The sequence below is a fragment of the Cibotium barometz genome, chromosome 63, assembly GCF_041138505.1.
Source record: "Cibotium barometz isolate CiBa-2024 chromosome 63, ASM4113850v1, whole genome shotgun sequence".
NCBI classification, from domain to species: Eukaryota; Viridiplantae; Streptophyta; class Polypodiopsida; order Cyatheales; family Cibotiaceae; genus Cibotium; species Cibotium barometz.
The window spans coordinates 22,864,334-22,878,229 of NC_141108.1; the positions used below are offsets into that span (position 1 = coordinate 22,864,334).

The 13,896-nt window shown below is 44.3% G+C and overlaps 1 protein-coding gene and 1 long non-coding RNA gene across 5 annotated transcripts in view; one reads left to right on the forward strand and one right to left on the reverse strand.

Moving 5' to 3' along the window:
• LOC147603847 (uncharacterized) overlaps window positions 1–13,896 on the reverse strand; it is a 109,512-nt gene that overhangs the window by 72,157 nt on the left and 23,459 nt on the right. The window lies entirely within an intron of this gene.
• LOC147603848 (protein SAWADEE HOMEODOMAIN HOMOLOG 2-like) overlaps window positions 1–13,896 on the forward strand; it is a 103,050-nt gene that overhangs the window by 65,882 nt on the left and 23,272 nt on the right. The window contains exon 9 of one of the 4 annotated variants that reach the window (XM_086796352.1): window positions 760–1,044. The exons of 2 other annotated variants lie outside the window; for them this stretch is intronic. In XM_086796352.1, coding sequence (XP_086652478.1) covers window positions 760–936 — 177 coding nt within the window. In that variant the 3' untranslated portion in view covers window positions 937–1,044. Of the gene's footprint in view, window positions 1–745; window positions 1,045–13,896 lie in introns of those variants that run through there. One more of the 4 variants, XM_086796354.1, reaches the window with a different exon arrangement.

The window sequence follows — 13,896 nt, forward strand, 5'->3', positions numbered from 1 at the left end:
TTGTGGCTAATCATCCCTCTGGCAGGATGCTAGTGCTGGAAGCAACTCTGGATGAGGAAAGAGTGTGGCTATTGACTGTCTATGCTCCTCATGGCACCAAACAGAGGACCAAAGTATGGAAATAGGCTTCTCAACTCATGGGCACCAAACAAAGGACCAAACTATGGAAATGGGCCTCTCAACTTAGCAACCAGAAACCTTGGGTGCTATTTGGTGACTAAACATAAGGACAGAGTGTGGGTACTGAGAATGTAGTTGTAAGGGCTTAAAAGAAGGTTTGGGAGGAGCTGATGCTGCTTTATAACTGCTTGACAGATAGTTGGGAGCTTGGGAGTTGGGTTATTGATCCTGGTCCAACATACTTTAGCCTACAGCTCATCCAGACTTAATAGGGTGTACTTGGCAATAATTCATGTTGGTCACCTAATACTTTGAAGATTCAGGTTGTTAGCTTCACAATCCTTTCTGATCATTCAGACTTAATAGGGTGTACTTTAGCAATTATTCATGTTCGTTACCTCATACTTTGAAGATTCAGGTTGGTAGCTACTAGCTCCACAATCCTTTCTGGTCATTTTCCGCTTTTCTGGAGCGGAATTGGATTGTTAGAAAATTATTGTTTTTAAAGTTTAGAGTTTAAAGTATTCAATCAGTATCTTTTAATTTGTTTCTTAGTCACCTCTGTATGAGTTCGTCTTTAGTATTTTTATAACATTATTGATATTTTGTTTTTTTAATGCACTAGTTTCTTTTATGAAGGACAAAACGTTTCCAGGCAAAACCTTGAAACCTTGCGAACACGGCTGTAGTGGAGGGGTTAAAGTGGACGATGTCCCAGCCGGTTGTGCGGGTTCGATCCGCGCTCTCTACGGTGTTGCGCGTCCTTGTAACTGGAGTTCGGTGGTGAGTAGTGTATATAAACCGCCAAATTTATAAAAAAAAAACCTTGAAACCTCAAAAAGAAACAAATGTTTCTCTAAATATGGCTTATAATTTATTTAAAGTGTTCCCAAGCCAAAACTCGTTTGCAAGAAGTGCCTAAATGACAACCATGAATACACATCATTTTTAAACTTGTATAGTACTTGATATTTTTTGCAACTACTTTCTTATGTTGTCTAGAAGAATCTTCAATACCCTCAAAGCAAAAGTCATAAAGCAAAAACAATCAGGTTTGTCAACCAGAGGAGGAGCTTGCGAGACCAAGAGGGGGTGTCTAGTATGCTTTATTTTTTAAAAGTTACTACAAGTAGGCCCATTGACTACCTTTGAGCACTTGTTACACGAGCTCCTTTCAATGATGGAACATCATATGATGTCAACCCTCAAATTTGAAGGGCAATCCTAAAATTTCATTTGAAGGGCTCATGTCAAAACTCCATTTCAATGTGAAGAGATTGGAAGGGCATACTAATATTTTTTAAGTCTTTCTTTGAAAGGGCATACTATTAGACATCCCCTTTGGATCTCACAAGCTCCTCCTCTATGCTTTATTTTTTGGTACTTTTGACTACCTTTGAGCACTTGTTACACAAGCCGCGTTCAATGGTGGGACATCATATGATGTCAACCGTCAAATTTGAAGGCAATCGCAAAATTTCATTTGAAGCACTCATGTTAAAACTACATTTCAATGTGAAGAGATTGGAAGGATATACTACTATTTTTTCAAAACTTTCTTTTAAAGGGATTTTTTTTTTCCTACCCTTCTTGATAATAAACCCCAATTGAAACACCGCAACCTTCAAATTCTAGTACTTCATGATGTTTTAACTCCTAAGTTGGTCAATGGTCAATCAAGACAAGCTTGACCATACACCCCCGAGGGTGTGTTCCATGTAGCAAAATGAGTCTAATTTGTGAACCTATACGAGAATGAGTCTAATTTGTGGACTTGAATGAGCCTCTTGATCTCGCAAGCTTCAAGGAGAAATCAGTGGGATTAGATGCTTGGATGTAAACTCCATAAATTGAGGCATTGGCCGCCTAATGAGAATTTGCTGGTTTTTGATTATCCAGTCTACATTAAGCTATTTGCTAATTGCTCACTAATTATATCTTAATTATTTACTAATCACTTTGTTAATGATGTTGATTCTAGTGCCTCTATGCTTGCTACACCCATTGACTACCTTTGAGCACTTGTTATACTAGCCACTTTCAATGGTGGAACATCCTACGACGTCAACCCTCAAATTTGAAGGGCAACCCCAAAGTTTCATATGAAGGGCTCGTGTTAAAACTCCATTTCAATGTGAAGAGAGTGGAAGGGCATACTACTATTTTTTTTTCAAAACTTAAGTCTTTCTAAAGGGCATACTAGTAGACACGCTGTCTTGATTGCTTTATTTTTAAAAATTAAAACAAGTACGCCCATTGAATACCTTTGAGCACTTGTTACACGAGCCGCTTTCAATGGTGGAACATCAGATGATGTCAAGCCTCAAATTTGAAGGGCAATCCCAAAATTTCATTTGAAGGGCTCATGTTAAAACTCCATTTCAATGTGGAGATTGGAATGACATATTACTATTTTTTTTCAAAACTTAGTGTTTCTTTTAAAGGGTAATTTTTTTTCCTAAACTAGTCATGCATTCAACGGTACCATTGCCAAGAGGACTGCTTCAAGCCATATATGGGACGTTGAAGCTTGCAAACAAATTGGGGATAAGAGTGAGATAGAAAGTAAGGGGGCTGATGCATATAAATGTCCTCATCTAGCTTACCATGAAGGAATGCAGTTTTTATGTCTATGTGATAAAGAGGAAGATTATAATGAGCGGCAATGGCAACGATCAACCGGAAAGATGCCATACCAAAGACGGGTGAGAAAGTGTCGGTGTAGTCAACACCATGTTGCTAAGTGAAGCCGCGAGCAACAAGTCTTGCCTTGAATCAATCCAGATTCCCATCAGCCTCGTATTTTTTCTTGAGGAGCCACTTACACCCAATGATATTGCGATGAGGTGGTGGCGGGACAAGAATCCAGGTGTCTTGCTCTTTGAGCGCCTTCATTTCTTGTGTCATGGTGTCAATCCATTCCTCCTCAGAGTGAGCACTAGCAAGTGCCTCATCGACGGTAGGACTTTGAGGATCGTCAAGGAGATCCGGAGGACGTGAATCCACTCCTTCAACTTGTAGGAGAGCCGAGAAGCACGTGGAATTGTAGATGTCAGCAAGGCTGCGTGTGCGGCCTTTAGGTGGGGATTCACCATCATCAAGAAGGCTATTGGAGGTGGTGTGAGCGGAAGAAGGCAAAGGGGTAGTGCTAGAACCACCGGCGGGAGAGGCTAAGGGGGATATGGAGGAGGATAGATAGATAAGGCGATCCACCGTGAATCCGGGTGAAAATCATGGCCTCAGATGAAGCATGAGGGGTGGAAGACAGAGGGTGAACGAGTGAGGCAGCCATGGTAGAGCGAAGAGGTGAAGCAAGAGGTTGCTGTGGGAAAGGATGTAATGGCGAAGCTGAACTGTTGTGGATGGAGGGGACACGCAGTCGTGTAGGAAGGGAGAGGAAGTAGATATAGGCTGCAGGAGAGGTGTGGGGGCGCCAGGCATGGATTGGCGCTCAGTCGTGTAAGGTGAGGGAGGTGGGTAGTCGCCATGCAACTGAGGCACTGGCTAGCTGCATGGCAGTGAGTAGAAGAGGGTGGATGTGGGACTGGACTGGTGCTGAGATCTACCCGATTTGAGTTGGAGAGGGTGCGGCGGCCACTGGAGCTATTAAGGTGCACTGGTATATACAGAGGGTACGAAGGATCTTGAACTCTTCTTTGTTACTGGAGGGGGAACGAAGGACCGAGTCAGACTCTGAGATTGGAGTGACTCTGATTGGGGAGGAGATCCAGACATGAGGAGATCTACATCAGGCTACGGATTTACCCTTGGCTCAGGAGCTATTTGTTGGAGCATAAAGAGACAACCAACTATTGCCTTGTCTTCTACAAAGGCAGAGTATCGGGCTGCTTGTGCTGCTGCTTGCGAGGTGGTATGGTTGCGGAGGTTACTTGGCGAGATTGGGTTTCCACAGACGGAACATCCAGAGTCACTTTGTTCGTGAGAAGATTTTGGCTGATGACATCTTGCTAGAGTTTTGTTCGACGGAGGACAATGCAACGGACCTCTTCACAAAGACTCTACCTCAAGTAATGCTCCGTCAGCACTCCAGCTCACTGGGGTTGGTTCCACATCGAGGAGCTGAGAGGGGGTGTTAGCAGTCATATGATGTCTGTACCATATTACTCAGGAGGGAGTGAGGGTCTCTGTTGTGGGTGTGCCCGCCCAGTTAAAAGTATTCTCCATTTTTCCTCATGTTCCATATTTTCCCTATTTTTTTTGGTTGTGGGGGGCTGTCTTCTGCTGGCTGACGTGGTCTGTTTGCAACCCGACTTGATCATGTGCTGGCCGACATGTTGCAGGAGCTGGCCGACTGGATAGGTGCTAGGTGTGGGCCTTATTTATGGGCTGTCAGCCTGTTCTCTACTGGCCGACCTGCTGCCCATAGTAGTATATATAGCACCTTGTCCTCCCACACCATTCTTGTATCATTTGTACCGGATCTAGTGTATATAGCAGAGTTTATACAGCTTCTCTCTCTCTACACTTCTGCATTTTCTCTCTCACAGCTGTTTGTCTCATTTCCTCTGTGCATTCCAACAAGGGCATCCCATGGGCCATGACATTGGCCCACAAGAGCCCTTAGCATTGTTGGCCAACCCTTTTAGGGCATAGGCCTAGTCGGACAGCCTCTAGGAGGCAACGGAATCAGCCAGCCCCTAGTGGGCATGGGCAGCCAACCGGCCAGCCCATGAAGGGCCAGCACCTCCGCAGCCAGCATAGCAAGGTGGCCAGCGCTCGGGTGTCCAACATGTGAAAAGGCACCCCATTTAATGCTACATAAAACAGGTCGTGGGTGGGGATAAAATAAACAGGCTGACAGCTTCTTGTAACCCACCGACCAGCATATAGGGAAGTATATAAGTATGGGCTAGCCAAGGGTTTTCACCATGCTGAAGTGTTTCAAGGGCTAGGACAGCCAAGGGAAGCCCAAGCAAACAGTGAACTTGAAGGTCAAGAGTCAGGTACTACAGGCCGTAGATTTACAGCCAAGGTGGACCTAAAGAAATCAGTCTTTTTCTCATCATTCAATAAAGCAAATACATCAGTCCTTGGTGGGGACCCTTCAGAGGGTATTTGGGACCCAATCGGTGTTAGAATATTGTGCATCTTTGTGTGAGGGAACTGGACCTTTTTTATTGGGCACACATGCATTTTAGTATATTTTCTAGGTCATGGGCTGATTTGTTCCTATCAGCCAGCTTCATGTATAGTCGAGCAGCTTCTTGGCTACTTGGCCTTCTTGTATAAAGGCCTCCTCCCCTCATTACTCTTACATCACGTCCTTACGCACATCGTTTAATGCCCAGTTGCTGGCTATCACCATTGTAAACCTCTTCCTTATCCATAAAGATGATCTTGTCAACAATCGCTTTGTCTCTGCTTCTCTCACTCGCTCTCTCTTTCTTTGTCTATGCTTCCATCTGTGCATACTCCAACAAGGTATCAGACGTCTGAGTCCTGGCTGCCCTTTCTACGTTTTTTGCTTCCCTCTCCTCCTACGTTTTGAAGGTGCTGCGTTTTTTTTTCCTTCTTCGGTGCCTCTTCTTCATCAGCGATCTCCCTCTTCTTGTGCTCCTGCCCCTTGCGAGTTTTGTCTGGTGCCAAGGTGCATCCTTGAAGGTGCTGCGTTTTGCTTCTTGGAGCAATTGGCAGTTGGGTGGCTGTTTTTCCTGTTCCAGCAGTAGTGGAAGGTGCTTTCTTTGCGTGTGGTAGAGCCCGACACAAGCGGCCACAACAGCCTTGCTTCTTCCCCAGCTTCCCCTTCCTCAGTTGGGTGTTTCTAGTGTGTTTTGGTGGACTGTTTTGCTGCTTTCCAGCCCCTTCTTCCTCAGTTCTCTGAGGGGGCTCCGTTGGAAAGTGCTCGAGAGAAGTCTTGGAGTGCTGAGACTTGTGATTTTTGCAGCGTACTTTGTTGTTGTGGATATGGCTCCCCCCTGTACGAACAAGGAGGACAAGTTGGATGGAACCAACTCTGAAGCTGAATTTGCAGATCTGATTCATTCATTAAGGATTTGTGGGAGATTGTTCAAGGCAGTGAGAAAAAGCCCGAGTGTCCTCAGAACTCGAGGTGTTGGAGCCACGTTCAAGAGGATGAATTCCTTGCAGAATTACAAGACTGGGAGGATCGTGATTCGAAAGCACACTTAGTGCTTGTGCGGACCATTTCGAAGGAGGTCTCACCAGCCATGCAAACTCTTGCTAGTGCACATCAAGCTTGGTCCAAGTTGGAGGATCTCTATGCACGAGATTCTTGGATGAGGGTAGTAGGGCAACTCTACAGTCTAGAATTTTCTGCTGGTAGTTGGAGGATCTCTATGCACGAGATTCTTGGATGAGGGTAGTAGGGCAACTCTACAGTCTAGAATTTTCTGCTGCTAGTTCAATGCAATCGTTTTTAATGAAGGCCAAGGTTATCCATGACCAATTAATGGCAATGGGTGTTGCCTTGTGCTCTGCTCAATTGGCTGCACTTATCCTCACAAAGCTTCATCCGGAGATATGGAGCAACTATGCTGAATATACTGAAGCAAAACAGTCCCAAGCAAGAGACACAGAAAGTCTCATAAGTGAGGGAGCAAAATATGTACAAGACTGAATGAAAAGTGAGAGGCCAGCACCACCTATTTATAGGTGAGGAATACTGGCTGACTAGGACAGAATATGCTGGCCCGACTGGAGCATATGAGCTGGCCGACTGGTAAAATACCAAAAGAGCTGGGAAAAATCCCAAAAAAATATGGAAAAAAGGGGTGGCCAGCCCACAATCAAGGGCCATACAAAAGGGACCAACAAGGGCACCAGAAATGGGTAGAAACTGGGGGTGAATGTGCTAAGAGTCTCTAGCACCATCGGAGTGAAACAAGGATGCCCACTATCTCCAACCCTCTTTGGACTTACATAGATGAGATCTCAGACTTCATTGACAAAACCGGAGGCGAAGGAGCTTTTCTAGGAGGTATTCTTGTTTCCATCATTTCATATGCTGATGATATTGTACTTCTGCAGATTCTGAGGAGGAGCTACAAAAGCACATGGATACTCTTAAGTCAACCTTGGGAAAAGCAAGATTATGGTATTCCACACCTCGTAACCAGTTGCAAGCCGTACAGAGATCACTTATATGGGTAGCAAGGTGAGGTGGTGCACTCATATGTCTATCTCGAAGCTACCTTCACTGGTCTGCGCTTCTCTATGAGACGGGCAGCAGAGGATAGACTCGCTAGAGGATATGCAGCTCTAGCCTTATTAGAGAGGCAATGTTTCCAGGCACATTTACAGGACCCGAGGACAAAGGGTCGGCTTTTTGAGACCACTTATGCATGCAGCTCCCTTCTGGGCACCAGATTTATCCCTGGCAGATTGGCAACCATAGAGTGTCCTCAATTCATGATGCTATCACGGATGATCTACAATAAGCCATCTATTCTCCCCCAGATCATCTAGACAGAGTTTGTTGTGGCTCCTATGTTGATGGAGGCCCTATTCCACACAGTCACTTATATACAGAGGGTGAGGGAGATGGATCCACTTCGACTCCCGCAACTTGCGCTACAGTCATCGCAACAGATAGCGGCTGGAGGAGAGCATTGATCTTGGTATGGCACAGTACTCACTTGGTTTCAGGCACATGGATTACAATTGGACTGGCTCCATCCATTTTAGTATGATCCAGATTCCCCATACATTAGGCCTACACATGAGGACAGGAACCGGGTGATCGGATGCTATCTATTGGGGCTATACACATGTAACACGTGGATCACACCGATAGGCTAATGAGGATAGCCATTGGCCAGCTTAGGGTATCATCCCATAGACAGAGGATATAGAGTGGGAGAGCTAAGAAGACGCCCAGAGAGGACAGGACACGTGACTCTGTCAGACGGGGGTTGAGTCGAACGAGCACTATGTTTGCCAGTGCCCAATCTACTATGAGATCAGAGGGAGATTTCACTATCTATTCAGAGAGGGCTTTGGACCCTTATCCTGGATCATGGAGTACCCAAATCAGAGGTGCCTTGGACTCTTCCTACTAGAGCTCAGTCAAAATCTCCCCTACTTGCATTGCAATTGTCCTCAACTACACGATGTCCACATAAAGTGCCCTTAAAGATCCAAGCAAAGCTCATCCTAGGTACCCAAGATCCCAAACACTGCGAGGAGACCACTTTGCATCCATTGCAAGGGCTCACATTCCCTCCTTGCCGCATCAGCACAAAGACTTGCAAACCTACACATGACCATATGTCTAGACCACCATCTTGTGGTACATATTCCAAATAAGACATGTTGGATATTTCGGAGTCTAGTAGTGTGTCCATTGGTGTGAACACCCCCTTAGGGTGTGAACAGCTCTTATTAAGGTCTAGGTCAAAAGATGAGGCTTGAAGCCTACAAAAGCAACGTACATGGTGAAGGTATTATCATAATTCATTCATCATTGTGTTGTGCAATCTCTCTCCATTGTGATCCCCCTCATCAGCTCCAAATCCCAGACATGCTCCACTGCCATCAAGCTACCTTTCCACGTGACGTAGTTGATGGGAGACCTCTCGGCCATACTCATTAGCCCCATGCTTGATATTTTGGAGAGTGGTATACTACTCGGGGCTGATGCTCCTCTCATGTTTCTATGTTCCTGGTATTCCATGATGTTTCCATGGACAGTTTTGTATCACCCCAATGAGATACTTATGTTTTTGTTTCTATTTTATTTTCCATTCCATGATGAGATATGCCATAACATTATTGTACCACTTTGGTCTCATAGGCCCATTGTCACATGCACTCTGCACTTAGTGCATGGTGACAAGATGGCTCATCATCATCAGTGCAACATCTGTACATTATTAGAACCCAGTAGAATGATATTTGTCGTATGCCGTGACCTCATTGTATATCCTCAGTCTAGGATAAGTTAGGCACGAGCTACATAGGTCATTCCTCAGCCTTAGTGGATCAGCCAGTCAGTCAGTCAAGCCCCTTAACCCACTTGGAGAGAATCATTCATGCATGTAGAGTCAGTAGAAGCCTTAGTGTTTGCATCAGAAAACACTCTGCATTTTGCATAACATGCATGTTGAAATTAGAGCAATGTGATGAGCTATGGTGGATCAAACACTAGAATCTACATCATTAACAAAGTGATTAGCAAATAATTAAGACGTAATTAGTGAGTAATTAGCAAATAGCTTAATGTAGGCATGGATAATCAAAAACCAGCAAATTCTCATTAGGCCAATGCCTCAATTTATAGAGTTTACATCCAAGCATCTAATCCTACCGATTTCTCCTTGATTCACTCCACCTCTTTTCCCTGATTCTCTCCACCTCTTCACTTTTCCCAGAATATCTCCTAGAATATCTCCACACTTCCTAAATCTTCTCATGCTACCCTTTATTCTCTCCCAGTAGATTCTTCTCACCTTTTCACAGGTTCTTTCACATTTACAGATTCTCTTTTACAGCCTCTAACCAAGGGCTTGTTCCCGCACACACCCTATTCACTTGTATATTTCAACACCTCCCCTCAAGAGAATACTCCTAGAACACCTAGACCCTATACCAAGTTTCCCTCCTTACTTGACAGTCCGCGACTAGTGCCTAGCACACCTCCCCTCAAGTTAATTTAGCACACCTGGACCCTGCATCCAGTTTCTTTCTTACTTGACAGTCCGCGACCAGTGCCTCAAGTCCCTAAACTCCATAGTCGTTGACACTCTCTCTCTCTCTATGTGTCCAAGGCTACTATAAGTGCCCGCGACCTTGACTAAAGTACTCACACATACATCTACCACGTGTCCTACATCATCGGTGGCTCAGAGGTGGTTTTACTTTGTTGGGGCAGGTTACATTGGGTTGTGGGGTCTCTCTCTCTCTCTCTCTCTCAGAGATTTTCACATGGCTCCTCACTCTTTGGAGCCTCACATCTTCTCTTCTCTTCAGTCTTCTTGTCGTGGCAGCTTCTCTCCACGCATCCGTGTCTTCCTTCAATGCTTCCTTTAGATCTTCTTGGTGTGGATCCTCTTCTTGGAAAGAGATATTCTTCTTCTTTCATGGTGGTTGAGGCCATGAGCTTGTCCATCAAGTCTTTTTGCTCCATGTGAGCAACATGTTTAACCGTTTTGCTGACAGTTCTTTTGGGCTTTTGATGTTTATCTTGTGTCATTATGCAATGCAAACCCAAATTTATGCGGGAGGTCTTACCTCTTGCCTTATTCTGGACAAGGGCAGTGTCTGATCCCATATTTACACTGATGTAATGTGCCCAATACATAATGCATATAGCATTCATTCTTATGCACATTCCCAAATGCAACTCTGGCTGTGAATAATTTTGAATTTGAGTGGGATTTACAAGCATTAACCAAGGGTTAAATGCAAAATGATGAATATCACAATTTTATCAGCACAATTTTACCAGAAATTACATTAAATCAAGGGTAACCAATTTGTACGGAATGGTTGGAGTATCAAACCAACTCCGAATTGCAATATGAAGTTATAGGGATCTGTATCAAATACCTAATGGTTAATTTGAACCCTCAATTGCACCAAAATACAGTGATTAGCATTGATTAATCACTGATTAGCAAATTAATCTACTGTTTTGTGTGCACAAAACAGAGTATGCGGGGAGTCCAGATCTGGTGCCTTAGACTTCAAATGAGCTCAAATGCTTTCAAAGCCATCAATAGCAATGAGTCTAATAGAGGATTAAGCCAAGAAACACAAGATTTGACCAAATATTGAAAGCTTAATCTCTGTTTTACCAAAGTCACCTGCAGATTTGATGAAGAGCTTGGATCTCACTATAGACTTAATCAAATTGAATTCTGTCTTCACCAGCTTGTAGAGCATGCTTGAAAAACCCCGGGGCTATGAGGAATTAGACCAATATGATTTGGAGCAGCTGCAATGTCAAAATCTCCTCAGAAAAACGGCGCGCACTAATCAGCAAAAATCGGGAGTTCTACGTGGCGGTTTGCGCATCTAATTCAACTGGCTGGAGTAGCACTAAGTTGGCTAGTTGTGGCTAGAAGGGTTTGGCCTAATGTGATGTGTGCAAGGAGCTAGAGCTCCTCCACTGGCTGGGGGTGAAGAGGCTAGTTGAAAACTAACTAAAATTTTGATTAATTTCTAATTATCTATTAATCCTAATTAAATAGATAATGGGCTCATAAACCTGATGGATTCTAGGCATGGCTCTGATACCATGTTGAAATTAGAGCAATGTGATGAGCTATGGTGGATCAAACACTAGAATCAACATCATTAACAAAGTGATTAGCAAATAATTAAGACGTAATTAGTGAGTAATTAGCAAATAGCTTAATGTAGGCATGGATAATCAAAAACCAGCAAATTCTCATTAGGCCAATGCCTCAATTTATAGAGTTTACATCCAAGCATCTAATCCCACTGATTTCTCCTTGATTCACTCCACCTCTTTTCCCTGATTCTCTCCACCTCTTCACTTTTCCCAGAATATCTCCCAAAATATCTCCACACTTCCTAAATCTTCTCATGCTACCCTTTATTCTCTCCCAGTAGATTCTTCTCATGCTACCCTTTATTCTCTCCCAGTAGATTCTTCTCATGCTACCCTTTATTCTCTCCCAGTAGATTCTTCTCACCTTTTCACAGGTTCTTTCACATTTACAGATTCTCTTTCACAGCCTCTAACCACGGGCTTGTTCCCGCACACACCCTATTTACTTGTATATTTCAACAATGCATTCATATGCATGTGCATCACTTAGAACATCACAAAAGCCTTAGGAAATTAACTAGGATTTATCTGGTATTTTTTTAATATTTTATAGTATTTTATTAGCATTTAATGCCATTTTTATGACATAAAGTTTAATAACTTTATGTCTAGTCAGCCAACTTTGACCAACTCTCAACTAGTATAAATAGGCAAGCCTTGTGCTTAGTATTCCATATAGAATCCAAGCGCCTTCTTCCTCAGCCCTAGGAGCATACCCACCTGCAGCCAGTAGCCCCCTACTTCACATCAGGCTTGTGTTTTGCCAATTCAGCACCCCTGGGCATCAGCGTTCAGCCTACAGCAGTCTAAAGTCCATAAACGCAACAGTACAGTCAGTCATCACGGGCCAGTTTCCAGCAAGATCTCCTGCGTTTTTTGCATATACAGCAACCGGTCTGTGCACAGTACCCCCTACAGTCCTGCGTTTCAATTCAACATCAGTTCTCAGCCTTCCATTCATCATCCACATCTGCCCCAGCCATCTGGTGAAGGTAACACAGCATTCATAAGCATTTTCAGCATTCATAAGCATTTTCATAGCTTAGAACAGTCCACTACAGTTCCTTCTCAACCTCAAGTATGCAGCCCTTCCTCATACCCTTGGGAAGAGTGCATAGGCTCGAGATCAGTTCATTGTGGTGTTTCTACAGCCGTGTTTGGATCAACCAGGCTTCCGATCCTCCGAGATCTTGCGTTTAGCTTATCTACAGTCCATAGTCATTCTCTTTAAAGTAATAAAGCAAATACTATTCCGGTAACAGGATAGGGAGCCCTTTAGTGGGTAATTTGGGACCCAATCTGGTGTACAGTTCTCATCTCTATATCTCATATCTCTCTAAAGTTTGAAGTATTAAAGTGGATTGCTAAACTCGTGAAACTCAAAATACAGAAGACGGTGTGAGCATTTGTGTGACAGGATCCTCCAATACGAAGACTTCCGCTGCATGTTACATTGGTATCAGATTCAACTTGTCCACACACACCGTATCCTAGCGTGAGGGCATCCTTGGATGGTCAGATTGCATTCCGGCACGACCACCGACTTCAGCATCATGTCTACAGAGGAGAGTACTCATCAGCCAGAAGACGTCTCCCCCGAATGAGATCTCGTTGTTCCGTCTAGCGCAGACACCATAGCTCTTCTTAGAGCTCAAAACCAGCTGCTCATGGAGCGTCTCCAACTCTTGGAGGCAGCAGCAGCACGTCCTCCTCCGCCTCCAGCAGCACCCGACTACATCTCCCTCTTCTTTCAGATGGAACAACAAAGGAAAGAGGATGAGGCCCGAAGGCGCGAAGAAAAAGAAGCAGAAGAAGCTAGAAAGCAACAAGAAAAAGCAGAAAGACGGGACTATGAGGAAGCCCAACGCAGGATCAACGAAGATCGGCGTCAGGCTGAACTCGCCGCTCGGGAGGAGAAACTTAGAGAGGAAAGATTGGGAATAGGAACCACCTGTGGAGCGGGAGCAGGGGACCCAGGCTGTGATGGTGCTGGAGTATCAACACGAGGAGGAGCAGCAGTAGAGAAACCTCGTGAAGCCATGTCCTCTGACAAGAAACCTTCTCTTAAGAAAGGGGCTGAAAAAAATCAGCAAATCCTCCTCTCAGGCTATGCACAGCAAGGGAGGGTGGGAAACTGAAAGGAGAGGAAAAAGGAAGATCCCTCCAAGATGTAGATCCCTGTCCTTCGCACCTAGAAGAGGGATTCAGCAATCCAATCAACAGAAAAAATCAGCAATCTATTGCTGAAAATTCAGAAACACAACAGTCCCAAGTGTCAGATGAAGAAAACGCAGCAATCTTGAGGAAGCCTCTGCTCCAAGAAGAAAACGCAGCACCTTCCACGCTGAAATCTGCAGAAGACGCAGCAAAACTGTCGAAGCCTCTGCTCCAAAATAGAAAACGCAACTCTCTTCTGCTCACAGGTCAGCATTATTCTCTGATACCATGAAGAAAGTGAAGCAAATAGAAAACACAAATGTAGGCCCAGGTACAAGACCTGT